The sequence below is a fragment of the Ictalurus furcatus genome, chromosome 1 (assembly GCF_023375685.1).
Source record: "Ictalurus furcatus strain D&B chromosome 1, Billie_1.0, whole genome shotgun sequence".
NCBI classification, from domain to species: domain Eukaryota; kingdom Metazoa; phylum Chordata; class Actinopteri; order Siluriformes; family Ictaluridae; genus Ictalurus; species Ictalurus furcatus.
In genome coordinates, this window is record NC_071255.1 from 3,934,233 (window position 1) to 3,959,065 (window position 24,833).

At 41.7% G+C, this 24,833-nt stretch overlaps 4 protein-coding genes and 1 long non-coding RNA gene across 10 annotated transcripts; 3 read left to right on the forward strand and 2 right to left on the reverse strand.

The window, feature by feature from the left end:
- Positions 1 to 234: 234 nt before the first annotated feature.
- h3f3d (H3 histone, family 3D) lies at positions 235 to 3,332 on the forward strand. Its single transcript, XM_053620580.1, has 4 exons — positions 235 to 324; positions 1,348 to 1,500; positions 1,690 to 1,843; positions 2,812 to 3,332. The coding sequence occupies exons 2-4, from the start codon at positions 1,373 to 1,375 to the stop codon at positions 2,938 to 2,940; spliced, it is 411 nt and encodes a 136-aa protein (XP_053476555.1). The 5' UTR covers positions 235 to 324; positions 1,348 to 1,372; the 3' UTR covers positions 2,941 to 3,332.
- Positions 3,333 to 4,905: 1,573 nt separating this feature from the next.
- On the reverse strand, positions 4,906 to 13,289 carry LOC128605211 (adenylate cyclase type 10-like). Of its 3 annotated transcripts, none has more exons than XM_053620443.1 (21): positions 13,057 to 13,289; positions 11,933 to 11,977; positions 11,803 to 11,841; positions 11,583 to 11,711; positions 11,283 to 11,488; positions 11,116 to 11,185; positions 10,926 to 11,011; positions 10,593 to 10,778; positions 10,109 to 10,230; positions 9,944 to 10,020; positions 9,674 to 9,845; positions 9,553 to 9,602; positions 9,231 to 9,464; positions 8,853 to 9,137; positions 8,660 to 8,702; positions 8,345 to 8,558; positions 8,118 to 8,255; positions 7,850 to 8,016; positions 7,594 to 7,741; positions 7,189 to 7,392; positions 4,906 to 7,090 (listed from the first exon to the last, which is right to left on the reverse strand). In XM_053620443.1, the coding sequence occupies exons 5-21, from the start codon at positions 11,400 to 11,402 to the stop codon at positions 6,929 to 6,931; spliced, it is 2,478 nt and encodes an 825-aa protein (XP_053476418.1). In that variant the 5' UTR covers positions 11,403 to 11,488; positions 11,583 to 11,711; positions 11,803 to 11,841; positions 11,933 to 11,977; positions 13,057 to 13,289; the 3' UTR covers positions 4,906 to 6,928. The 3 variants fall into 3 exon arrangements, with proteins under 3 accessions (XP_053476418.1, XP_053476412.1, XP_053476403.1); XM_053620437.1 differs by lacking the exon at positions 13,057 to 13,289 and adding an exon at positions 12,383 to 12,668 and having other exon boundaries at positions 7,189 to 7,362; XM_053620428.1 differs by lacking the exon at positions 13,057 to 13,289 and adding an exon at positions 12,383 to 12,666.
- LOC128605309 (uncharacterized) lies at positions 12,416 to 15,581 on the forward strand. Of its 4 annotated transcripts, XR_008385529.1 has the most exons (4): positions 12,417 to 12,542; positions 14,264 to 14,760; positions 14,860 to 14,959; positions 15,045 to 15,581. It is a non-coding gene; the product is annotated as an uncharacterized LOC128605309 (long non-coding RNA). The 4 variants fall into 4 exon arrangements; XR_008385528.1 differs by having other exon boundaries at positions 12,416 to 12,542; positions 14,264 to 14,959; XR_008385527.1 differs by having other exon boundaries at positions 12,418 to 12,542; positions 14,847 to 15,581.
- A 2,531-nt stretch (positions 15,582 to 18,112) lies between these two features.
- LOC128605343 (protein ccsmst1) lies at positions 18,113 to 20,132 on the reverse strand. The gene is made up of 2 exons (XM_053620674.1): positions 19,579 to 20,132; positions 18,113 to 18,961 (listed from the first exon to the last, which is right to left on the reverse strand). Exons 1-2 carry the CDS (start codon positions 19,662 to 19,664, stop codon positions 18,589 to 18,591), a joined length of 459 nt encoding a protein of 152 aa, XP_053476649.1. The 5' UTR covers positions 19,665 to 20,132; the 3' UTR covers positions 18,113 to 18,588.
- On the forward strand, positions 19,935 to 24,702 carry LOC128615946 (uncharacterized protein C7orf50 homolog). Its single transcript, XM_053638363.1, has 8 exons — positions 19,935 to 19,944; positions 20,481 to 20,579; positions 20,806 to 20,885; positions 20,982 to 21,071; positions 22,555 to 22,710; positions 22,811 to 23,037; positions 23,165 to 23,246; positions 24,290 to 24,702. Exons 1-8 carry the CDS (start codon positions 19,935 to 19,937, stop codon positions 24,479 to 24,481), a joined length of 936 nt encoding a protein of 311 aa, XP_053494338.1. The 3' UTR covers positions 24,482 to 24,702.
- Positions 24,703 to 24,833: the final 131 nt, after the last annotated feature.

Genomic DNA, 24,833 nt, shown 5'->3' on the forward strand with positions numbered 1-24,833 from the left:
GAGTATGTGATCCACCGAGTGACTCATTGTGCTGCTGGATAGGTGACAGAAAAGATGATTAAAAAAGACCAAATCTGGCCATGAGTTGAATTACTCAATGTCACATCACATGAGACACACACATTCGAAACCTCTTTGATTCAACAAAACTTACAAATGCGGCGTTCTGTAAATCAATCGCTCATGTCTCACCAATCAGAGATCTCAGGGGCGGGGCGTGTTGGTAATTACGTCATTCGGATGTATAAATAAGGGGGGGGAGGCAACTGATTTCCTGAGCGACGTTCCGTGTTTTGGGTCGACGGAGGAATCGAAAAGGCACATGTAAGTCACACTTTTACGGTTTCTGTTAAAGCTATAAGCGCTCTACGTGAACTTCGGGTGTTGTTGAATACTTTAGGTCGTTGTTGGGGGTGGTTTTGTCCTCACATGTTGGTTTGTAATCGCGGGAAAGAGTAGCGGTGGTTCAGTGCTAGGTTCTTGGCAGCGCGAGCCGTCGCTAGCAGCACGCCAATTTTTCCTTCAGCTGACGGTTTTACAATTTTTTTTTTGCGTCTGCGCTTGTTTTGTCGGTGAGTCATTTATAACGTTTTAGTCATTAGTCACATGGCTGATCACTGCCAGTACAGCCTGTGAGCGTGAATTCCTTCGTTGGCGGGCTTTTCCGTTTTTGGACCTGAACAAAGAAAAGCGACTGTAATTGTTATGAGAAGACGCCATGTTGGTTACAAACGTGTATGTTGAATGTCGCGTAATGGTGGCCGTGGATATATTTTAATCTCATCGTCTTTTTTTCGCGACTTTAAAATTTTCGTTTATAAACACTTTGTTCGTTGTACGCGTGATGTATATTGTTTTCTATGAATAACTTGTACTGTCCTGAACTGGGGTTTTTTTTTTATACAGCTGTTCACCGCGGGCAAAAAATTTGATCGGTTAATAGCGCGCGCCGTTTCCCCCACCTCCTCCTTCTTCTAGTAGTATTCAGGAGCGTCCCGCCTTCTATCCTCTGATTGGCTGGCTGGATTCCGACTCCTGCGCGCGGATTGGGCAGCTCCGCTGTCAATCACTGGCTTATTTGTGGGAATGGGGTTGTAGGCAGTGTTTGGGCAGAGGGCGGGGTTTGTGTTTGGTGTACGAGAGGGAAAATAACGCGGGTTATTAGTTTTTGTTCAATTAAAGATTTCACCAAGCGTCCATAAATTTTCTTCAATTGTACAGAGGAATATTACGTTTGTTGGCATATTGTCTCCTCTTTTATATTGCCTAAAAGATGTTTGTTAGGTAATATCTTACAAGTGCTGTTTAAAAATGGTGTATAATTAAACGTGTTGTGGGGTCATACAGCTGAGAGGACTACTCTACAAGTGCAATGGCACGTACCAAGCAGACCGCACGTAAATCCACCGGAGGCAAAGCCCCGAGGAAGCAGCTGGCCACCAAAGCTGCCCGCAAAAGTGCACCCTCTACTGGCGGAGTGAAGAAACCTCACCGATACCGGTAAGCATTAGTGGCTGCACGTGGGGTTTCCCTGATTCAGCTCATCAACCTCGCACAAGTTGAATCAAGTGTAACTGCAGTCAAAGCACCATAATGTATTCTTTTATTTAATTTTTAAAAAAACTATGAAGTTTTGATCTGGATGTCAATGCACACAACCCACATTTCCTTCATTTTGCCATCCTCCAGCCCGGGTACTGTGGCTCTCCGAGAGATCCGTCGGTACCAGAAGTCCACTGAGCTGCTGATCCGCAAGCTGCCCTTCCAGCGCCTGGTGAGGGAAATTGCCCAGGACTTCAAGACAGATCTCCGCTTCCAGAGCGCTGCTATTGGAGCCCTGCAGGTCAGCTGAGAAGTTATAAACTGACCAGATATTTTTCACCCGTAATGCTAGATGATGTGCATGTACGTTTAGTCAAAGGTGGCTAGATGGTATCGTACTACACCGCAGACACGCATGACGCACTTTCTGCCGACTTGGGTGCTTGTTCTCGTTTATTCTAACACACCCTGACTTCAGACTGTTTCTGTAAAGTATTTATGATTGACTTCTTGAGTTAAGTTCGGGGTGGTCGTGAAGTATTTAAAAAGCACCGAATCTGGTGTGAATACCAGAAATTGAGAAGCATATCTCAATTTGAGGAAAGACTTGTATCATTTCTATAGAAGACCTCAAACTAATCCAGTCACTTAAGTGCTCATAAAAATCAGAAAATCATGACCACCTGTTTTTCTCCAACAATGCCAGTCTGTCCAGAATGTGCTGTAACTGAGGACTGGTTAGTCATGTGATGCAGTTTGATTGCAATTTAGATTGAAGGAGTGCACAGGGGTCAAGCTGATGGAATTAACAACTGAGTCATTGTAAAGAAAGTCTTAAACTTGAAATGGGAAGTTGCGATTTGATACAATGCCTATGGAATTGAAGGTGTTTGAGTTTAGTGAGGCATGGTGCATGTGCAGCAAGCCTTTTCCCATGGTCCTGTAAACTGTTTGTATAGCACCTTTCATAGTGTTTAGATGTGTAAAATGACATTTAAATGTTGAAAGATGTGGTTCCCTTTTTTCCCCCAGTCCAGTCTTGCTCTGAACTTTGAGCAACACTTGTGAGAATTGACCCAGATTTAATTTATTTTATTTTTTTAACCTGTGCTCTCTTGCATTACGGAAGAGAAGCCATTCTGAAAGGACTTCCTTTGGCTTGTATTTTTAATGGCTAAACATCTGGTCCATGTATGTGTGGTCTGAATTTTTGTTTGTTTTTTTTTTTTTAAATTGATATTTAAGCAGCTCTCACCTGTGTTTCCACAGGAGGCAAGCGAGGCATACTTGGTGGGTCTCTTTGAGGACACCAACCTGTGTGCCATCCACGCCAAGCGCGTCACCATCATGCCCAAGGACATCCAGCTGGCCCGAAGAATCCGTGGCGAGCGTGCTTAAACAGCCCACTCCGTTTCTGTGTTTTTGGTTTTTTTGTTTAATGTGTTGGGTCTTTTTTTGGGGTGGGGGGGGGGGGTCAAGGGTGGGTTCTTTTGACTTGACTACATGCTCATTATAGTTAAGCTTAATTTTATACTTCTGTTTTTTGAGTAGTGACTGTAGGGGAGGGGTCGTTGTATGGTTCTTGGGCGTGGCAGTTGGGGGTGGTGTCAGAACATTCCCGGAGCTCCTCTCAGGGTTTTAAAGTTTGTATTTTAGACTTTGGTATACCTCTACCTGTGCACTCTAGTCTGCATGCTACATGGTGACTTAAAAGGATGTCCCTTTTTATTTCTCTCAACTTTCTCCTTCATTGTGGCCATCTGGTTGTAAATAAACTTTCCACTACCTCACGTGTTTGTGTGCAAATTAAGCCACATAAAATGTCCATATCAGGTCCAACAACTCAATGTCACCTGAACTGCATAGTGCATTTGGCTCTTCATTATGGTGTCCATGTTCTGGGTGTGATGCAGTGACCCCTTAAAAAAAATTGGGGTTCAGTAACAGTAATCCAACATGTACTTCTCCTAAAGGAGTCGTTCATGGGTTATTTTTGAGATTCTGCTTCAACAGGTTAGTGTTGTAAAGAGCCTCTGCAAGGTTTGGTGTTAACTGTTTCAGGAACCCCCAAACTAAATGTCCATCATGATAATGTACAGGTGCTTCTAAAAGAAATTTGAATACTGTGGAATTATATTTTTTGTCCCCATAATTTAATTCAAAAAGTGAACCTTCCATATATTCTAGGTTCATTACACAAGGTGAAATTTCAAGCTTTCTTTGTAATCTTGAGTACAGTTTATGGAAAAGTTTATACAGAAAAATCAACCTGAGAAGAGCTCTAATCAGCTAATTAACTCAAAACACCTGCAAAGGCTTCCTGAGCCTTTAATCTCTCAGTCTGGTTCAGTACACAATCATGGGGAAGAGGAAAGTAAATGTTGCGTTTCATTTGGTAATCAAGGTTCCAGAGTCTGGAGGAAGGGTGGAGAGAGACAGAATCCAAACTGCTTGAAGTCCAGTGTGATGTTTCCACAGTCAGTGATGATTTGAGGTGCCATGTCATCTGCTGGTGTTGGTCCACTGTGTTTCCGAGAGTCGATGCAGCATCTACCAGGAGATTTTAGAGAACTTCATGTTCCCATCTGCTGACAAGCTTTATAGAGATGATTATTTCCTTTTCTAGCAGGACTTGGCACCTGCCCGCAGTGCCAAAACTACTAGCAACTGGTTTGTTCACCATGGTATTACTGTGCTTGATTGGCCAGCCGACTCACCTGAGCTGAACCCCATAGAGAATCTATGAGACACCAGACCCAACGATACAGACCAGCTGAAGACCGCTATCAAAGCAACCTGGGCTTCCAGAACACCTCAGCAGTGCCACAGGCTGATCACTTCCAGGCTGTGTCACATTTATAAAGTAATTTGTGCAAAAGGATTAAAGCTACAACTGAGTATAGCATGCATAAATGGACATACTTTCCAGAAGGTTGCCATTCCTGTATTATAAATTCTTTATTCTAATAATTTGAGATAATGGATTTTTTTATTTCCATGAGCTATAAACTAATAAAGATTAAAACAAAAAGGCTTGAAATATTTCACTTCATGTGTAATGAATCTAGATTTTATGAAAGTTCAACTTTTTTAATTAAATTATGGAAAAACAAACTTTTGCATGATATTCTAATTTTCTGAGATGCACATGTATATTCCTCTGTTAAGACAAAGATTTTTCCCCCTTAAGATTGCTCTGAACCATAATGGTGTTAACCGCAAACACTCCAATCCTAAATGTGGTTGACCAACTGCGTATTTGATGTGGTTGTGGTTTGGTTTGACATTTTTGGAGACAAAATTACTACTTCAGCATGAGGTGTAGAAGGAAGGCATGCATCAAGACTCCTCTCTCTCTCTGTCCTGGCACCTAGGTGGTGGAAAGAACTTACCTCCTCAAGAAGTGCGTAAATTAGCGCTTTATATCAAAAATATAAAAAATTTACTATATTATCTCACCAACAGAGTGTTTTGTCTTATTCTTAGTGAACCAGTATCAGGATGTATTCAGTGACAGAGACTTCAAAGCACTTCTGTAGTCGCTCTGGATAAAAGTGTCTGCCGAATGCCTTCAAGTTTAATGTTGTCCCGTTTTGCTTTATAAGTTTCTTTTGTGTTAACATAAACAACCTTTGATCGATTTTCGAGCTCCGGTCCTGTCAGACAAAAACAGGGATCCAAGACGAAATTTGAAGATTGGAAAAAGACCAGGTGAAGTGCAATCACATTCTTTCTCATTCTGTTTGATGTGCAGTTTAACTGAGGCTCTTGACCTGTGTCCTACTACACTACACTGCTGCCACATGATTGGCTGACTGGATAATTGCAAACTTGGAATTGACTAAGCTGAGTGTATATTTTTGGACAAGAAACAGACATCATTAAGAATCTTTATTGAAATCTGCATGTGTTTAAAGGATGTTTGGGCTGAGCGTTAAGGTCTTGGTTGAGATTAAGTTCAGTTGGTGACACGCTGAGATGTTTTAATACAATGTTAGGTAGCAACCATACTTGGGATTACCCAAGAAGTGTGGGATTAGGGAGCCAAGTCTGCTGAAGTGGTGTATACTGTTGTGGATAAAAAATGTCATAAAATAAACATAAGGGAGACCTAGCATCCAGCAAAGGGGAGAGGAAGAAAAGACGGGCACCAAGACACACAGAAGTAGTGTGAGGCGGATATTGACTGATATTGAATATTGAATTGGAATTACACTTTAAAGATCTTTAAGAGCAGTAGTAGTCAAAAAAGTCAAAAAGAGATATATGAGCTGAGCTGAGGAGTGCTAATACACACACACACACGCACACACACGCTCGTACAGTCAAGGGCGGGCAAGTAGACATAACACACACACACACACTCTCCCTCTCACACACATACTACAATAACTTTATAAGAATAATAAAAAGGAATATTAAGATATTTTAAGGGTAATATCTTATAATAATAATATATATACTCTTTATAAAAACCAGAATAATAGGATATGTGGGACAGTAGAAGGGTAATATAATGATATTATGAAGTAGGAAGTACAGTAAGCCGTGTTTTCAAGCAGTATAACTATATATAAAATAGAGATATAGAGCTAATATGAAAATAAATTATAAACTAGAAATGCAGGCTCGCAAGGAAGGCCTTAATTTTAAGAAAGAACCATGAGGAGCCATTTATAAGGGTGGCTGAGTCAAGCTGCCCCCCCGCGAGATAACAATAAGACCAAGGTCACTCTAGATTGTTTAGTCTTGTCCACTTTCTATTTTACGGGTTATTCAAATTCTCTGGTTTCGATTCTCTGGGTAATTCAAAACTCTGGTTTCGATTCTCTGTGTAATTCAAAACTCTGGTTTCTGATTCTCTGAGTAACTAAAAACGCTGGGTTTTTATTTTCTGGGTTATTAGAAATGCCTGGGTTCTGATTTTATGTGTAAATTAAAACCCCTGGTTTCAATTCTATGTGTAAGTGAAATAGCCCTTTTCTGGAACATAAGAGTAAGGTAAATGAGCTCTTTTTAACCCTATTGGTAGTGAGATCATAGTCTTCTTGAAACATATGGGTTATTTAGTGTGTAAATACAGTATAAATACTGGAGCTTAAGCTCAGGGTATTGGGATCACTTCTGAGAATTCTCATCGGTGTGGATCTCGTGTGGTGGAACGGAACAATAAAGCTGGACCCTTGCTTCTTCTCACTCACGGCTGGTGTATTTTTTCTGTCTCCAACTGGGCTCAGAGGTAGATGTGAGTATTGGCTTCTATGTTGAATTTTAAGTGTTTTTGGGTAATAGGCTAAATTTGAGCCAACAATACCCCCCATACACTCCTGTAGCAGTGTTGAGCGAGGTCTCAGCTAGGCATTTCTCAGAGGAGCTTTACTGAGCTTCAACATTGGGAGTTACCTGCTGTGGCTTGAATCACTCGAACCTCTAAAGGAGCAAATGAAGCGAGAATATCCGAACCCTTCTGGTCAGTCTGAGTCGGTTGCTCATCCCCCACTGGTATAGGGCAGCGGTCACCAGCCCTGTTTCCTTGAGATCTACTTTCCTGCGTCCAAAAACGGGTTCGTTCAGCATGGCTTGTCTTGTTCTCTCGTAGATGTCTATTACAAAACTGGCATGTTAAGAGGGAATGTTTCTACTTACAGCACTCAGTGGAATGCTCCAGGTCCCCGGTGTACAGTTTGACGACGTGAGGATTCGAGTCAAGTGGCTGATCAGCCTCGGTCCATCAGGGTGGTCCGACAGGCTGGCGCAAGTCCTGCACAGGAAGTCTTTCAGATGCCTGCACTCGCTCTCCCCGCTCATAAGCTGCCTGTACTGGAGGTAGTCAATGGCGGTGTAAAGGATCTGCACATACACGATCATACAACTTGTTATTCTTGGCTATGTCATGGAGGTCACAATCTAGACGCGAATGAAAGGACAAAACGTGTCCTTGAGAACAATGAAAACGATCGAGCACACTTTTCCTGCACTGGCTCCGATTCGACTCCTGCCTTTTCTGCGATTACTCACGGCACGTCTGAACGTTGACTTTGTAAAACTGACCTTGAACGGATCGGCGGTCTGGACGGCCAGGTTGATCTCCATGGTGATGGCCAGCATTGCGCTTTGGAACTGGCCGCACATGTAGCCGATTTGCCACAGGAAGGAGAGACAACAGATGCACTCCTGCAGATGGGCTAGCTTCCTTTTCCTAAACACGCACACACAAGTTCTTATAAAACTTCCTAAAAAAAAGCAGTCTGACAGTATTTATTTCTAGTTTAAAGACAAGATGAACGATTGGAATATGGACTCGTACTCTGGGATCTCGAAGTGTCTGGATAGGAAGCGGCTTTTCTTCATCGTCTCCCAAACCAACATCGGCAACTGCATGGCGGCATTGCGAGGGAGTCTGCAGTTCAGGACCTTCAAGGCTTTCCTAAAGCTCTCCTCTGCCTCTGAAATTTCCCCTGCGCTAAATAGAACCTGGAAGAAACAAAGACATCATGATTATGATGTTGATTATCATGATGATGATGATCGGTTTGTCTTTGCCAAGACCAGTTGTATTTGCACTTTGGACATACCTCTCCTGTGAGCCGATACATAAACCCTTGCTGAAGTTTACAGAGTTTCACAGCTCCAGGATCTGCTGATGGAAACGCAGGCTTCCCTTTTGTGAGATTCTCCACAATTGCCTTGGCCATCCTCAGATACTCCAATGCCTGCGACAGGACAACACTTTCGTGGTCACGTTCATGTGCAACAATCACAATAAGGTCGTTTAAACATTTTTAGTAGTATACACACTCACCCTGGCATCATTGTGAAGATATACACAGGCGGCTGCGCTCTCCACCAGGTAGTAAAAGGTCCTGGGCACATCTCCTACACAGGTCCAGTGTCTCACTCTAGGGTAGAGTACCGTCTCCACTAGCTGAGCGCACTCGCAGCCGCCCGCAGTCGTCCTATCACGCGTCTCCGTCAGTACGGACTTCGCTTTGGACAGGACGCACGCTGTATTCTTGCTGCAAAACATACACAAGGTCTATCAGATCTCTACATAAGCTCTGAATCACAATCACAGCTCTATCATAAACGTTACCATGAGCATAGAAACCTCAGTAACCTGTTTCTTTCAGCCCGGAACGTCTTACTTCGACAGCGCATGCCTACACGCACAAAAAAAAATTATCAGCTTTATTATGTGGTGAATATCCTATGCAGTGTGTTATCCTTAAAAGTTATTCATTGGCCAACACTGTAAACAATCTGAAGGGTCAGGCCCTAGTATGGTAGTCAAGAAGACTTCGTTATCTGACCCTGGCTCTGAAAGATCTCGTTAGGCCGTATTGTCTTGTAGATCTCCAGGAGATGCTCGTCGATGTCTCCTGCGGCTTCTTTTGGTCCGAATATGAACTTGTCAGCGTTGCATTTGCTGCAGCGGTACGCCTTTTCCTCTAGGTACCTGGCACACATGACATGCTGCTCCTTGAACAGAAACCTATTCTTTTGTACCAGGTTATGCACTGCCTCCATTTCCTCAGCGTTGCAGAAACTCATCAGCTGACACGTCCACAAAGGCTCCTCTGAGATCTGCATGAACTCTGTGAGAAAAACAGCTTGAGTCGATTAGTTTTCATGAGAATGAATCATGCTAATAAAAGAGCGAGAAAGAGTGAGAGATCATAATCTCTGACCTTGGGGTTTGTTCTCGCAGTAACAGGTCTTGGTCACTGAGACGTCCCTAGGCTCGGAGGCACACTTGAAGATGCCCACTCTAAACAGCGATCTAAGGGCGGTCGTGAGAGCCCGGTCACGTATATCAGGCAGGAACTTCTGCAGCATCTCGACGGTGAAGGTGTGGCCAATAACGGAGGCGTAGTCCACCACCTGACGCTCAACATACTGCATTGTCTGCATGTGAGCTAGAGCTAGATGACGTATAGCAAAAGTAATGAATGCATTGTTTAAAAATATATATAAATAAAAGTGTTTCGTTGATAAACGTTAACCACTCACCCAGTCTCATTCCGAACATCCCCCTGGACATTGCAGCTTCATCACCAAGCCTGTAAAGTGGTTACAGTTCCTGTGTCAGTTTTCACTTATGGACTTACTACACTTATAAAAGACCACTTACATCTCATAAATCTCGTCCCGTTTGTGCACTTGTTCAAGATGATCTTTCGTCTCATGAAACATCGAGGGCAAAAGAGGCAGCATGGAGTAAAGGCTGGTCGCCACATCACACGACACCATCCCCAGGTGCTCCTTCACCAAAGCCGATGCCACGTGTACTGTACGTCCGTACACTGTCGACCGGAGAAGCGGTTCATTTTTTTAACGGCTCTCAAAAAAAAGTTTGTGTTTAGAGATTAGAACGTTACCGTTCGCGGAGAAAACCCCTTACCTGTGTATTCGTTTCTCTCAGGACGGCGCTGCAGAGTGTAGAAAACTCTTCCTGTACTTAACCCTACAGAGACCATCCTATAGGACGCAAACATTACTTATCAGCAGGACAGACGGGACCTGTCGAAATGCTTCATGTGCGAGTGTGTAAAGTGCTATGACTTACAAAATGTTGTCGATTTCTCGGCTGCATGTCTCTTGTATACAGTAGGCAGCCTGCATCGCCTGAGCAGTCTTATCCTGTCTCCTTTTCCCAGGTAAACCGACGGCGCACGGAAATACACAGCCCTGAAATCACATGACGCATCCAGAGAAATGATTGGCAACAGACTTTTGTTTTACTTCTTGTTATCATTCTTACGGGCTGCTCCCATTACGGGGTCGCCACAGCCGATCGTTGGGCCACGTATTTGCTTATGATGCCTTTCCTGACACAACCCTCCCATTTCATCTGGGCTTGGGACCGTTGTACCCGAGTACAACCCCCAATCTCTGGGTTTGTTCCCTGCCTGGGAATCGAACCTGGGCCACAGCGGTGAGAGCGCAGGATCTTTAGCCGCTAGAGCACCAGCGACCCTAGGGTTTGTGTTTTGTTTTGTGTTTTTTTTTTTTTTACTTATAATGTAGTAACTAAGACCTAGAAAACTGACCTCTTCAAAAAAGAAGGCATTGCAGATCTCCCCACAGCAGCTGAACATCTGCTTGGCAATAATGTTGCTGACTCGGTTACAGCTGCGTCGGACATCCGTCGGAGTTTGCGCGTACTGCACATTCACAAACAAGATGGTGACGGGCCATGCCTCCTTCAGCCGCTGCATTCGCACTGTTGTGCGCATCTAACGGAAGAATAAAAAAAGAGAACTCGTCGTGTTCTCCATGGTCTTATGAAACTCTCGAGCCTAGATTGCCTACACCAAGGACAAACTCTTGCACAGAATATGTACTGATTCTGATATGTACTGATTGCTTCAAATAATACTTACCCTTTCCAGGGCTGTTTCGATCATGAATCTGTGCATGTATTTTTGTCTGTCATCTGTTGATAGTAGGTACGCTCTTCTTGGGGAGCCTAAAGAAATAAACCCGTTAGATTGATGGATGTATCATCAATAGCAAAGTATGCATTGAAAGCTGTATGTAAAATGAGAAGAATAAAAAAAAAATCTGATTTACTCCTCGCAGGGATTTTGTAATTGTCCAGGTCTTCCATTGACACGCTCTGTCTTTTCCTGACACAGAGCACCTGATGCATCAACATTTATATCATTAGCACTAAGTTCAAGGGTTTAAAACTGGTGTCAGTGCAGGTGTAGTGAATTCAGAAAAGGCTTAAGACCAACCTTGACCACTTGTTCGTTTTCAGTCCACTTGACGGGTAAGTCGTTTTTGCGGCAGAGCCGCCATGCTTCAGGAGAGAGCATGACGTAGCCAGGCTCCGCTAGCGCCATCGCTGATCGCATCTCGTCCACGGCCGTGCCAAACACGACGAAGAGCTGACGAGCGCCAACTCCTACTCTCGCTCTGGAGAATCTCCCAGACGATATTACTACCACAGACAAGAACAACACAAACGTTGTATGTTAAACCGCATCAACTAAAACATAACACACTCAATTACGCAAGTAGAACTAAATAAGCACCTATTTTGAGATGTTTTCTCCTTTGCTTGTCGCACTTATCCAGAATTTGGAAAGCGCATTGGACAACCTGAGATATGGTGTCACTCAGCTGCACGTTCTCCACCACCCATTCAGCCAGAATCGTATCACCTGCAGGCAAGATCATGTAACATCATGTGTGTGCAAATATTTACAGTTGACATTTATGACATTTATATGTTTCCAGAACAAAATAGAGTACCTGTGTCGTGCACAATGTAGCCACCTGCAGCACAGATACCTGAAGTATAGTTCAAATAGACATTAGTAGTAAGAAATCAGTGCAAGCAACAACAACAATAAAAGGGGGGGGGGGGGGGTCCACAACATACGTGCAACACTTTTCAGGCAGGGGTTGTGCTGATCAATTATCAAGCCTGTGAACGAGAATTAAAAGAATAAACATGTGTCACTACAGTTCATACATGCACTTCATCTCATTTCAAAATATATTTTTCTTCACGCTGGCAATTATGTGGAAGCAATCTTGCAAATATAGTCCTTACTAATTTTTCTACAAGGGTGGCATGTTTTTGTTTACCAAGAAATTGGATAAATCTACCATGCAATGCTCTTACTGAGAGCATCATCTGTTAGCCACTATATAAACAAACAAGTATTCTGCCTTTTCTTCCTCTTCTTCTTCTTCTTGTTATTATTATTATTATTATTATTATTATTATTATTATTATTATTATTATTATACAGAATATTTATACATAAAACAAGCAATTGTTTTGCCAAGTAACCAATCAGACAGCTAAGCTGCCCAGCGCCCTCACGTGGTGTACTCAAGTGCAGCAAAACACCAGTCTTGTCTTCTCTGGTGCGAACTGACTCTGATGTCAAAACACTGTACAAGTCAGCATTCATGATTCTAGAGTTAAAAACTGGGCAGCTGTAGAGATCCATTTCAAGTGTGAAATTGTCTTCTTCACTGAGGTAAGAGCAAACTGTTGTCACAATAAAAGTCGATTGTTATTCTCGAGCAGCTAATCCTAAACATTCCTGAAACTGAACATTCTATATTCCCGTAGTACGCCCTTCTCATTGTGACGTCACAGACCAGAGGCGTTGTCATGGCCGCAAGTTTATTTCAAAAGCTCCTGCATTTGCCTTCTCGCGCCTGTAGATGGCGCCTTTAAAAAAACGCACTGAACCTGTAACCTGAGTTTTGATGACTTCGTTGTTATTATTATACTAGTATAATTATAAAATAAAAAATAATTCGTGTATCTAAAATTTTTGAGTGGTAGTGTGTATCAAAATATTCAATAAGAGGACATTTGAGTGTATGATTTTTCTGCTTATAGTCCTGTGCTATTCTCAAAACGTCCCACAAATCTGATAGCTGGATGTGAAACATCTATATATTTTTCAATAATTGTGCTCTGAAATCAGCGCAGTTGTACACTTCAATTAAAATTTTTATGTTTTTAATTATTTGAATAGCTACCTCAGGATAGCTAACGTGCTAATCATCGGGCAGAAATGATGAAACGGGGGGTGGCCTTGATCTCTCAGTTTTTCTTCGAGATAACAGCAGAGTCTAGACTCGCAGGGGTGTCAGATGTACGGCCCGCAGGATGAATTTTGAAAGTGAAAAAATGCATAAAAGACACGAACTTAGAATTTTTTAATAAAATGCTATTCCTAAATTATCCGCTAGGGGCGCACTGTTTTAGTCAAGAGTAGAAGACGCGGCTCAATTCTGGGACTCAGACCGAACAGCAGATGGCAGCAATGCGCCTGCTGCTGTTTGTTATTACGGTGTAGTCTACCCTATTTTCTACGCGCCCCCACACCCTCATCAGCCAAAATGTCTTTTCCAAGAAAAATGGACCGCTTCCTATTTATTCACAGAGATGAATGGGTAATAGTTAAAAAATATGCAATTTAATGTTAGTCAACAGCTTCACTACAACAGTTTGGTTTGGTGGAATGCTATTGTTCATGCAATGCCATAAATTTTAGTGCAATACTATATTTTTCAGTTCCAAATATCTGTGACTTAAAGTTTTGTGCATTTGTACAAACACTGTGACTTCATTAAATATGAAGATTTTACTAATGTACTTGTACTTCTTTGCACGAAAACAAAGGGAAAACATGGACTTATTGTTATTTATAGGTAATTATGCTATGATTTTACTGGCCCGGCCCACTTGACATCTAATTAGGCTGTATGTGGCCCCTGAACTAAAATGAGTTTGACACCCCTGGTCTAGAGACTCAGAGCACTTGGCATCATCGTGTTAAAAATGCTGATTCTCACAGCTCGACACTTTTTTATAAAGTTTTTTTTAATTATTATTGCTCTACAACTAAGGCAAAAAACTCTACATTTATTCCCTCCCTTTCCTCTTTTACTACTTTTTATTTGACTTTTTGTTCTGTTCCTGAATGTTTGTTTAGAACTTTCTGGAACATGGAGCTAATGCTAATTTAATACGTTCTGTCAGAAAACCCACACGGCTTGCTGTGGTCTGGTTATTAGATCATATTGTCCACTTGGCATGATAACAGACCTGTTCAGCTCAACACTGTATTTCTTATGGCGTTTGTGCAATTCTTAGCCTTAGCCTAGCAACATACAATTTTTTTGTCTCATTGAGTGATCCTGAAGGGATTGAATAATGTTTAAATACAACTGTATTTTACAGACAGCAATAAAGAGGGAAGAAGGAAAGCCAAAGAGGGCAGGACCTGGTCAGACCTCCAGTCAAACGTGGAAGTGTCTGGGCAAAGACCAGCAAGGTGTAAAACATACGGATATTTGTTCAGCACATTACTATTCCTTGATGCTTTGAGGCCGTATTTAAAGTTGTATTTTCCATGAAACGTTGTAGAATTTGGCAATATAGTCAATATTTTATAAGTGTACATTTAGTTTTGATCAATTTCATTTTTTATTATGAGGAATGTCTGGATTGGTCCACCCTGGAGGTCAGGAGCATTGTTTGTTTGACTCGGAGTATGTGTGCCGCACCACACAAACACATTTGTCGACCTGCCCCCACTGTTAACTTCCCCACAGTCACACCAAACACCAATTTCACCCCTGTTCCCACCGCCACTTTACCAGCAGCACCACCGCCAGCAGCACACGGCTCATTCACAGAGATGCTGCAGAACTGGCAGCCGATGGACGATATGCCATGTGAGTGTATTCTTCTGCTTTCTGACTGACTTTCTTTTGTATGTATTAATTTTATAAAACATTTTTCCTCACTTCCCTTAACACAGTGTTCTCTTGTAGCGCTGCCAGGCTGTCAGACTTTATGAGGGGACCCCCAGCAATCATCAGAACCAGGCAGGGCCAACCGTGATTTCCACCCAGCCATCTTACTGGAATTTGTGTAGGTTAGGAATAAGACTGAGGATGGAGTTGTATAGTTTTGTAGTGTGTATCATTTGTAAATATTGTTAACTTCTTTATCATAGCCATGCTGAGGGACGTGTTGACTAAATTAGAGATGGTGCTGGACCAACAATCCACTGAGCTTGTGAACACTCGTGAACAACTATCACAAAACATAAACACATCATGTCGTTGATCATCCAGGTAACGACACACAGGATTACGAATGAAGAGTATGTAAACTTTTGAACGGGGTCAGTTTTATAAATTCAGCTATTCTCTTGTGGACTATATGTAAACATCTGTTATGTGAAATAGCTTATTCAGGACAGGACTAAATAAACAACATGGGATTTTTATAATCCTTCTTATTTTGGTAAAAGTATTAAGATTTAGCAGATTCTGCCACGGGTTATGCGAACTTCCGACCGCAACTGTATGTTCTCTGTCTTTTCTTTACAAAATGTAAATCTATTTATTTGACTTATTTTGTTATTTGTTAATAAATATTCATATTGTATGAATTCATATGGTCCATATTGTGTTTTTTAATTGTTTATAAAAGTCCTTGATGTTTTTAAGCGGTTGAATTTATGTGTGTGTGAGATTTTTTTTTTGTCTTTAAATATACTGTACATATATTTACTTGTTATTTTGTGGTTTTTAAAAGTGTTATTAATAAATGTTCATATTAAACTGGATTTGTTAATATTTAATAAAAGCCCTTAATCTTATTAAATGGTTGAATTTGTGTTTCCCTGCTAAAATGAAGTACGTTCAGCAGTTTCTGGGCCACAGAAAACAATATACGTCACTTTACAGTGTCTGGGCCGGAGGAAATTGTATGCGTCGATTTGCAGTGTGTGGGCCGGGGACCCAGGCCAGAACTAAAGCAAGTATTGGCCCACTATCTGGGTAACTTAGTCGTGTCTAGCTAGTAAGCTACTTCTCCTTAGCCTACGAAGTAGTAATATTAGTAATGAAGCGGTCGTGCCTGTGTAAAAACTGACCGTATGTTTGATATATAAATGAATAATGTTATAGTCAGCATTGATAAACGTTTATTAGTTGTAAATATAAGTAGCTAAATGCCATAATACCCTGTAAATGCTTTAACTGTGGCTGTGTGTATTGCGTAAGTTAGTCTGTTTCTGCCATCCGCCATTTTGAATTTAGATCAGCAGAGGCTTTTAGAATTAAGTTAGTATTCAACCTGTATGAGCTTAATATGCATTTCAGAACATGGTTTTAGTTCTTTTCCCCCTTTTCTTTTCTTTTTTAAATTTTAAAAAAAGTGTTAAATTTTACACCAATGTATTATTATTATTAATTATTATTATTGTTTTGGTAAATTCTATCATCAGTTTTTTCAGTATATCCTCAACCAGTCTTTACATATTAATAATGTTGCCATACAATACTTCTTCCTGCAGTAATCCTGTGGCACGTCCTTGCTCATCACCTCGATTATCCCTTAAGCCAAATTTAATCGATTCCATTCAATTAAATTTTACTTATGTAGCTGTACAGAAGTACAGATATATTTATATTTAGATTCATTCCTAATGAGCAAGCCTGAGAAGACATGGAGGAAGAAACCAGATTCAAAAGGGAACCCATCTTGTTCTGGGTGACACCGGATAGTGCGATTATAAATCATTACTCTTCTCCAACCATATACTATAAAAGCAAGCACTGCTAAGTGTGTTGGAAAGAGCTTCAGTATAAGCATCAGGGTCATTTTTTGATTTCATTGCTGTAGAGCAGTGGTCACCAACCCTCTTCCTTGAGATCTACCTTCCTGCAGGTTTCATCTCCAACCAAAATCTAACACACCTGTTTTAGTTGATCAAGAACTTCTTAAGGCAATGACTAGATGGTCAGGTGGATATGATTATGGTTGGAGCTAATGTTTTCAGGAAGGGAGATCTCCAAGAACAGGGTTAGTGACCCCTGGTGTAGAGCAACAGGATGGACCAGGCAGGCATCTCATCAGGAAGCGGGACTAACGTGTGTTAGTCTCAGCAGAGAGCGAGAGTATAATTATGCTCTTACCCCGTAGTGGTCTAACAGGAAGTACATTGTGCATCGAGAGCAAGCAGGGACTCCAGCAGGACTAGCTATGACAGCATAAATAAAAGGGAGAGCTAGAAGGTAACAGGGCATGAGAGCACCCTGGGACATTTATTTAGTCCCCACCCACTAATTTCCCCCATGGTAGATGTTTGGCTAATTTGCATAATATGCAAAACCTACTTTTGCAAACTAGTCTTAGGATTTCTGGCTCATCTTCATAACTTTGGTGTCAAACCACTCAGCACAGTGGGAACCTCAATAATGATAAGAACTATTTCTAAACAATATGTCAATCAATTCTAAGAAGGCAGAGCTTAATTTACTGCAATGGTTGTAACGGATGATTGCGTCAGAAAATGAACAGTATACACAGGACAATATTTGGAGCTCATATGCAAATTTGGGCCATGGGCATACAAACGGAGCAGAGCTACGGTCAGATACGGTTTTTCAGGAACCGTAATCCCGATTGAGCTGAGATGTGGTAGGGTGTATCTACTGTATGTGCTAATGTGTAAGTGAATTTTTGTTGACCTAATTAGTTGGGTGGGGGACATGGCTGCGATCAGCCAGTCAGATTCCAGCAGGCATTTGACAGAGTTAACATTGAGCTATCTTCACGTCTGGTATCTGACATATTCTCACTCAAATGCTGTTCATGCTTGTGCACAAAAACCCAAGCGCTTGGAAAATTCCAAAAAAGTTGTTCAGGAACCTTTGCTCAAACCGTTTAGTGCCACACAATCAACCTGTGATCATTTTCATACTATATGAAATCTATTGTTGTGAACTAGGTCTAGGATCATTTTGAAACTCTTCCAGTTCTTTTCAGGAAGGTTGTTGAGGAATGTAAACAATATGGCCGCCAAATATCACGTTTACATCTGAGCGTGGTTAAATCACACTCTCACCTCTAAGGATGGCCAAGTAGCAACTCGTACATGCAGAGTTACATAAAATAACAGCTTGTATATAAAGAATAATCAATAATGACTTCCTCCCAGAAGTTGATGATTTTCCAATAACAGCATGTCCTGAAGTGTTCCATTGCTCTTACACCACTGCAAATTGCCAATCATTTTTAAATGTGCATTTATTACCAAACACATTGTACTTTTTAGCCATTTATAGTTACATTTAATTGTGTGGAACATTTATGATACTGTTACAAAGCACTGACACTGGGGACTCCTTCCATAAATCTTAAACATCTCCTTACAGAAAACCATAGCAATGATTATACTTTTTCTTGTGTGTCACTTTTTCCAAATAAAATCCAAATAAATGATTTGTTACCACAAACATGATAATATTTTAGAACAAGTGCATTAATAATTCAAATCAAATTGGAATTATTCTTATCAGAGTTATTTCTAACACAGGTACACCTTCAAGACTTCAGGTCACGCCTCCTACCCGAGTATGGCGCTACCACATGACTTGGCTTTGAGCTTATCAGAACAGACCTGTATTTATTTCCACAATCTCATGACTAAGATGTCTCTGCAATCACAATCATAATATAAGAAAGGTCCAAATAATAATTCATGTTCATTTTGAACCATCATCAGGTTCCTTTTTGAGTTCCTCCCTCTCCTCAGTCTCCTCCTCCATGTTGGTCAGTAACCCAGGTAAATGTTCAAACAGGTGCTTTTCCAGAGCACGGTCGATGTCGTTCTCCTGGCGAAAGATGCACCACAGGAGGAAGCCGATGGTGAAGACGCTGATTGGCAGGACCTTCCACCACGGCCGTTGGAACCTGCTGCCCATTGAGCGCTCCACCTTCCACGTCCGGTGGCTGGCTTTACTCGTGGAGAACTTGATGGGTTGAGAGAGGGTCTCCTCGCCATCGGTTGAGCCTGGAGATCGACGGGGCTTGTCGTAGAGCTGTGAACTGATAGACAACGATCGTGCAATGCATGGCCTGAGGGTAGAAAAAAAAAGAATTCCATCATCAGTGTTCAAAGACATTTATTTTTACATACTCATGTATACACACAGCAAAAGGCTGCTCTACTAAGTACTAAAGATGAATAATTTTGAGAATGGAGAAGTTGTAGTGTGTAATATATATATATATATATATATATATATATATATATATATATATATATATATATAAATATATATATATATATATATATATATATATATATATATATATATAAAATATATATATATGTGTATGTGTACACATACACATACATACATATATGTATATATGTATGTATGTGTATATATATATATATATATATATATATATATATATATATATATATATATATATATATACACACATACACACTTATCAAGACTTCTCCATTCTCAAAATTATTCAACCCCTATTCAACTAAAGATGGCAAGCATCTTTAGTACTCTCCCTGTATAGATGCACTATAGGGTACATCTTTCTACACTATACAGTAGACTATATGTTCAAATGGAAGGCATTGGGCATGCAGTCTTGCTGAGCTAAATCTAAATCATATAAATAAAAAAGCTATATCAGGGATTATATTTATCATTAAAGCACCAGCTCACCTCAAAATGGCAGGCTTGATTTGTCCAGGACTTAAAGAGTGGTAGCGTAATAAACCACTAAACACACACCGTCCTGCTGCTGACATGCTCCCGTCCTCTCACATTGAGCAAGTGTCCGGTTATTAAACACATGATGCGCCACTCCGAAATACGTCCGGAGAGAACCGAAACACTAGCGTTCCGCCTTACTGATATATCATTATTATTGAAGTATTGCGAAATAAAATAAATAAGTAAATAAATAAATAATAAAAACGTGTGCCCACTAACATTTGCAGCGACGATAATAAAAATTTAAGGAAAAGTAATACCTATAAGACCAAAAGACAACGCGGAAGTGGAGGTAACGAATCAGAATGCGAGTTGGTGTGTGTAACCGTAGAAACGTCCGGAAATGTGGTGCACACGCTGCTGCTTGAGAAGCACGAGACGGGTATTGTAAACCGCTCTGTAAATATAGATTTTTCTTTTTGCGACTAAGTGAAAGTTTTAATACACATTTTAGTTCATAATTAAACCTGAATTTAATTTTTTATTGAGTTTTGTTTATTGTTTTTTAATTGATGAGCTATAAGGCAGAGAGAGAGAGAGCGTTAGAGTAATGTAAACATTATGGCGGTGAAGTAGTAGTAGTAGTAGTAACAGTGATAAATGAAACATGTTATTGGATGGGGAAAAATATCCTTATTACCTCAAGCTCACATTGAAGAATGTTTCTATTAATGCATTTAACCCATATTTCATCATATAATTTGACGTGGGGAATATCACAGGCACAGTCTGTCATAGAACTGGGATCATATCATGCACTGCTGTGATCACACATCATAAATTGGATTAAGTCAAGTTCTGAGCTTGTTTCATCTGTTGTATGTGTGTGTTCAACCAGAGTTATTGTTAAGAAAGACAAGACTCGGGAAGACCAGACCAGACCAGACCGTTGCAGCCAGCTGTGGACCTCAAAGACAATGAAGAGAAAAAAGACAGAGGCGGCACCCGAGGTGTTTGTACTTAAATTTACAATATGTACAATAGACACTGCTACAAAGCAGCTTTAAAGAAATCTAGATATGTAGATGCCTCTCAAGCAAGCCAGAGGCGACAGTGGCAAGGAAAAACTCCCTGAGAAATCATAAGGAAGAACAGGAAGAGCATTTCAGAACATGGTTTTAGTTCTTTTCCCCCTTTTCTTTTCTTTAAACACATCCTAGTGTTTTTCTTTTCTAGTATGCAGGTGTAGAAGAGGACAGACAAACCTCTGTATCACCACTGATTTCCGTATTCAAAATGGCTGCTTGGTCTATACAGTATGTCTAACTCGCATTATAAACTGGTCATGGTTTTGAAGAATCCCGTCTAGTTCTCATGTGTCTGGATGATTCTGGCACCTGTTTCCTTTCTAGAACTCCGAGGTGTGTGTCCCTATCAGTGAGGTGAAGGAGAGGAAGAAAAAGAAGAAAGATGGCAATGACGAAGAGCGCAATGGCAAAAAGGTGTGCATTCTTTCCACTTCGTTGTCAAGGAGTTGGACGCTACTGAGCCCAGAATTGAACGGTTTTATGTCAGCCTGGAGATAACCTCCGACAGGTTAACTGTAAGGACAGTTTTGTCGATGGACACGAGCTTCCATGCTGCGCACTCTCAGTTTTCGCTGTACATTGAAAACATTTGGGTTTGAGATCAAAAGATGAATATGAGATGACAGAGAAGAATATCAGCTATCATTTCCTCATATATAGGAACGTGGTCATATAGTTAATGCAACAATTTTGGGATGTCTTGAAAAAAAAGAAACCACCAGTGTACTAACAAACAGACATGGAACAGGTCAGCCAAGGAAAACAACAGCAGCTGATGACAGAAACATTGTGAGAGCTGTGAAGAAAAAAACCCAAAAACTGCAGTCAGTGACATCACCAACAACCTCCACAGGGCAGGGGTGAAGGTATCACACACAATTCACCGTTTGAAGAAGACTTTGAGAGCAGAATTATAGAGGCCATAGTACAAGATGCAAACCACTCATCAGCAGTAAGAATCAGAAAGTCAGATTGGAATTCACAATAAAATACAGAGATGAGCCACAAAAATTCTGGAACCAAGATTAACCTTTACCGACGTGATGGAAAGACCAAAGTGGGGAGAAAGAAAGGATCTGCTCATGATTCAAAGCATACAAGCGCATCTGTGAAACATGGTGGAGGTAGTGTCATGGCTGCTTCTGGAACATTCTCACTCATCTTTATTGATGCTGGAACTCATGATGGTAGCAGCAGACTGAGTTCAGAAGTTTACAGGAACATTGCGTCTGCCAGTTTAGTTTACAAAGAAATGCACACAAATTAATCAGGAGGAACTTTATCATGCAGCACGACAATGATCAAAAACACACTGGCAACAAAACAAAGGACTTCATCAGGGGGAAAAAGTGGAAGGTTTTAGACCGGCCAAGTCAATCATCAGACCTTAACCCAGTTGAGCAGCATTTCACCTCTGGAAAAGGAGACTGAAGGGACAAACCCTCTGAAACAAACAACAACTGAAAGATGCTGTGGTAAAAACCTGGGAAAGCAACACAAAAGAAAAATGCAACAGTTTGCTGATGTCATTGAGTCACAGGCTTGATGCGGTTATTGCAAGTGAGGGATATGCGACCAAATATTAAGTGTTATTTACTTTAATTTACTTCAAGACTGTGTGTTCCTATACTTAAGAATTGCCTTAAAATTGGGTGGTCTGCCGCCAACGGTGCCATGTTTTAAATTGTTTAACACATCTAGCTGTAAATATCAGGAAATGAAAGCTGAAATTCTGATCTATCGGCTCATATTCATCTTTTAATCTCAAACCCAAACGTATTCAGGGTATAGCAAAAAACAAAAGAATTGGCCTTGCCGTTCCGATACTTTCGGAGGGGACTGTATGTCCATAAATATGTATAAACAGGCCTATGATGTGAGGTTTTCTCATTTGCAGAAATCTGAGGCTTGTGAAGCTGTTAGTGGGGTGAAGAAAAAGAAGTTGAAAAAGGAGAAAGACGCCTGTGTGGACACTACAGAGTCGGCTGATCTTACGGAGAGCCGTAAGAATGAAGAGCTTAATGGCAAGAAGAAAGAAACGCACAAAACCAAGGTGTAGTAACACAGTGGATCATCTTTCTGGAGCAACTCCTCATTTTTACCCACGTAATCGCTGAAGCGTCCATTGATCTTATTGAGTTATTATTACACAGCGTATAATTACCCAGAAGGACGGAGCGGAAGAAGAGGAAGGCGTGGAGGACGAGGACGAGGAGGAGGAGGAGGAGCTGAGCCCGGAGGAACAACGAGTGCTGGAGAGGAAGCTGAAGAAGATACGGAAAAAGGAGCAGAAGAAGAAGCAGAAGGAAGACGGGAAGTCTGAGAAGGAGGAGAGCAAAAGCAGCACTGCACAGACGCTGGCTCTGGATTATCTGACATGGTGAGAAATGCACAGAAACACACACACACTCACTGTATCCTTACACGGGTGCTAGAATTTCTCCTCTGATGTTATCTGCACGTGTGTGTGTGTGTGTGTGTGTGTGTGTGTGTGTGTGTGTGTATAGCTGGTCCGAGAAGCGAGACAAGTGGAAGTTCCAGAAGACGAGGCAGGTGTGGCTCCTGCAGCACATGTACGACAGCGAGAAGGTACGATGTTTCAGAAACGCCCCTAGGCCACACCTCCTTCACCCGATATTGACATATAAAAGCCACACCTCCTACACTGTGAATGACACACAGAAACCACGCCTCCTTCATGTAAACTGACAGAGGTCACGCCTACTTTGCTAGGACTGACATACAGAAGCCACACCTCCTTCAATGTGACTGACAGGCAGAGGACACACCTCCTCCACTGACACTGATACACAGAGGACACACCTCCTCCACTGACACACAAAGGCCACACCTCCTTCACTGACACTGATACACATAAGCCACGTCTCCTCCACTGAAACTGATACACAGAGGCTACACCTCTGACACTGATACACAGAGGACACACCTCCACCACTGACACTGATACACAGAGGACACACCTCCTCCACTGACACTGATACACAGAGGACACACCTCCACCACTGACACTGATACACAGAGGACACACCTCCACCACTGACACTGATACACAGAGGACACACCTCCACCACTGACACTGATACACAGAGGACACACCTCCACCACTGACACTGATACACAGAGGACACACCTCCACCACTGACACTGATACACAGAGGACACACCTCCTCCACTGACACTGATACACAGAGGACAGCCCTCCTCCGCCGACACTGATACACAGAGGACACACCTCCTCCGCCGACACTGATACACAGAGGACACACCTCCTCCACCGACACTGAAGCACAGAGGACACACCTCCTCCACCGACACTGAAGCACAAGAGGACACACCTCCTCCACCGACACTGAAGCACAAGAGGACACACCTCCTCCACCGACACTGAAGCACAAGAGGACACACCTCCTCCACTGACACTGAAGCACACAGGACACCCCTCCTCCACTGACACTGATACACAGAGGACACACCTCCTCCACTGACACTGATACACAGCCTACACCTCTGACACTGATACACAGTGGCCACACCTCCTCCTCTGACACTGAAGCACAGAGGCCACACCTCCTCCACTGTCTCATTTTCACCTCTTTCTTTCTGTGTCTCAGGTGCCGGACGCTCATTTCTCTGTTCTCTTATCATATCTGGAAGGGCTGCATGGCATTGCTCGGGAGCTCACAGTGCACAAAGCAGAGGCTTTGGTCCGATTTGGGGCGAGTCCAGAAGGGGAAGAGGACGGGGCTACAGAAGCACAGAAGAAGATGCAACGGGCCAGAAAGGTCATTCAGATTCTCTTCTGAGGATGCCGGGAAAAAAAGGACAAAATACTCTCATCATCCTGCTCTCCATCTCTCGCTGTCTGTTGTCTTTACTCGGACACGTCGGATATCTGTCAGTACAATGACGCGATGCGCTGAACTGAGTCAGTGGACAGAAACCATGTCTGTGTGTTTGAGCCTGTAAATATTTATGACAGAAAAATGTCTCTCTTTTTTTTTTAATAAAGACATTTACGTTTGCATTTCTGTAGTCCACTTTTGCAGTTTCTGTTAAATATTCTTGTTTTCTCTATCTGTAACTTGCATTATTTCATGCAACAAATATGAATGTAATGAAGGAACTCCTGCAAAACTGATCAAAATTGATTGAACA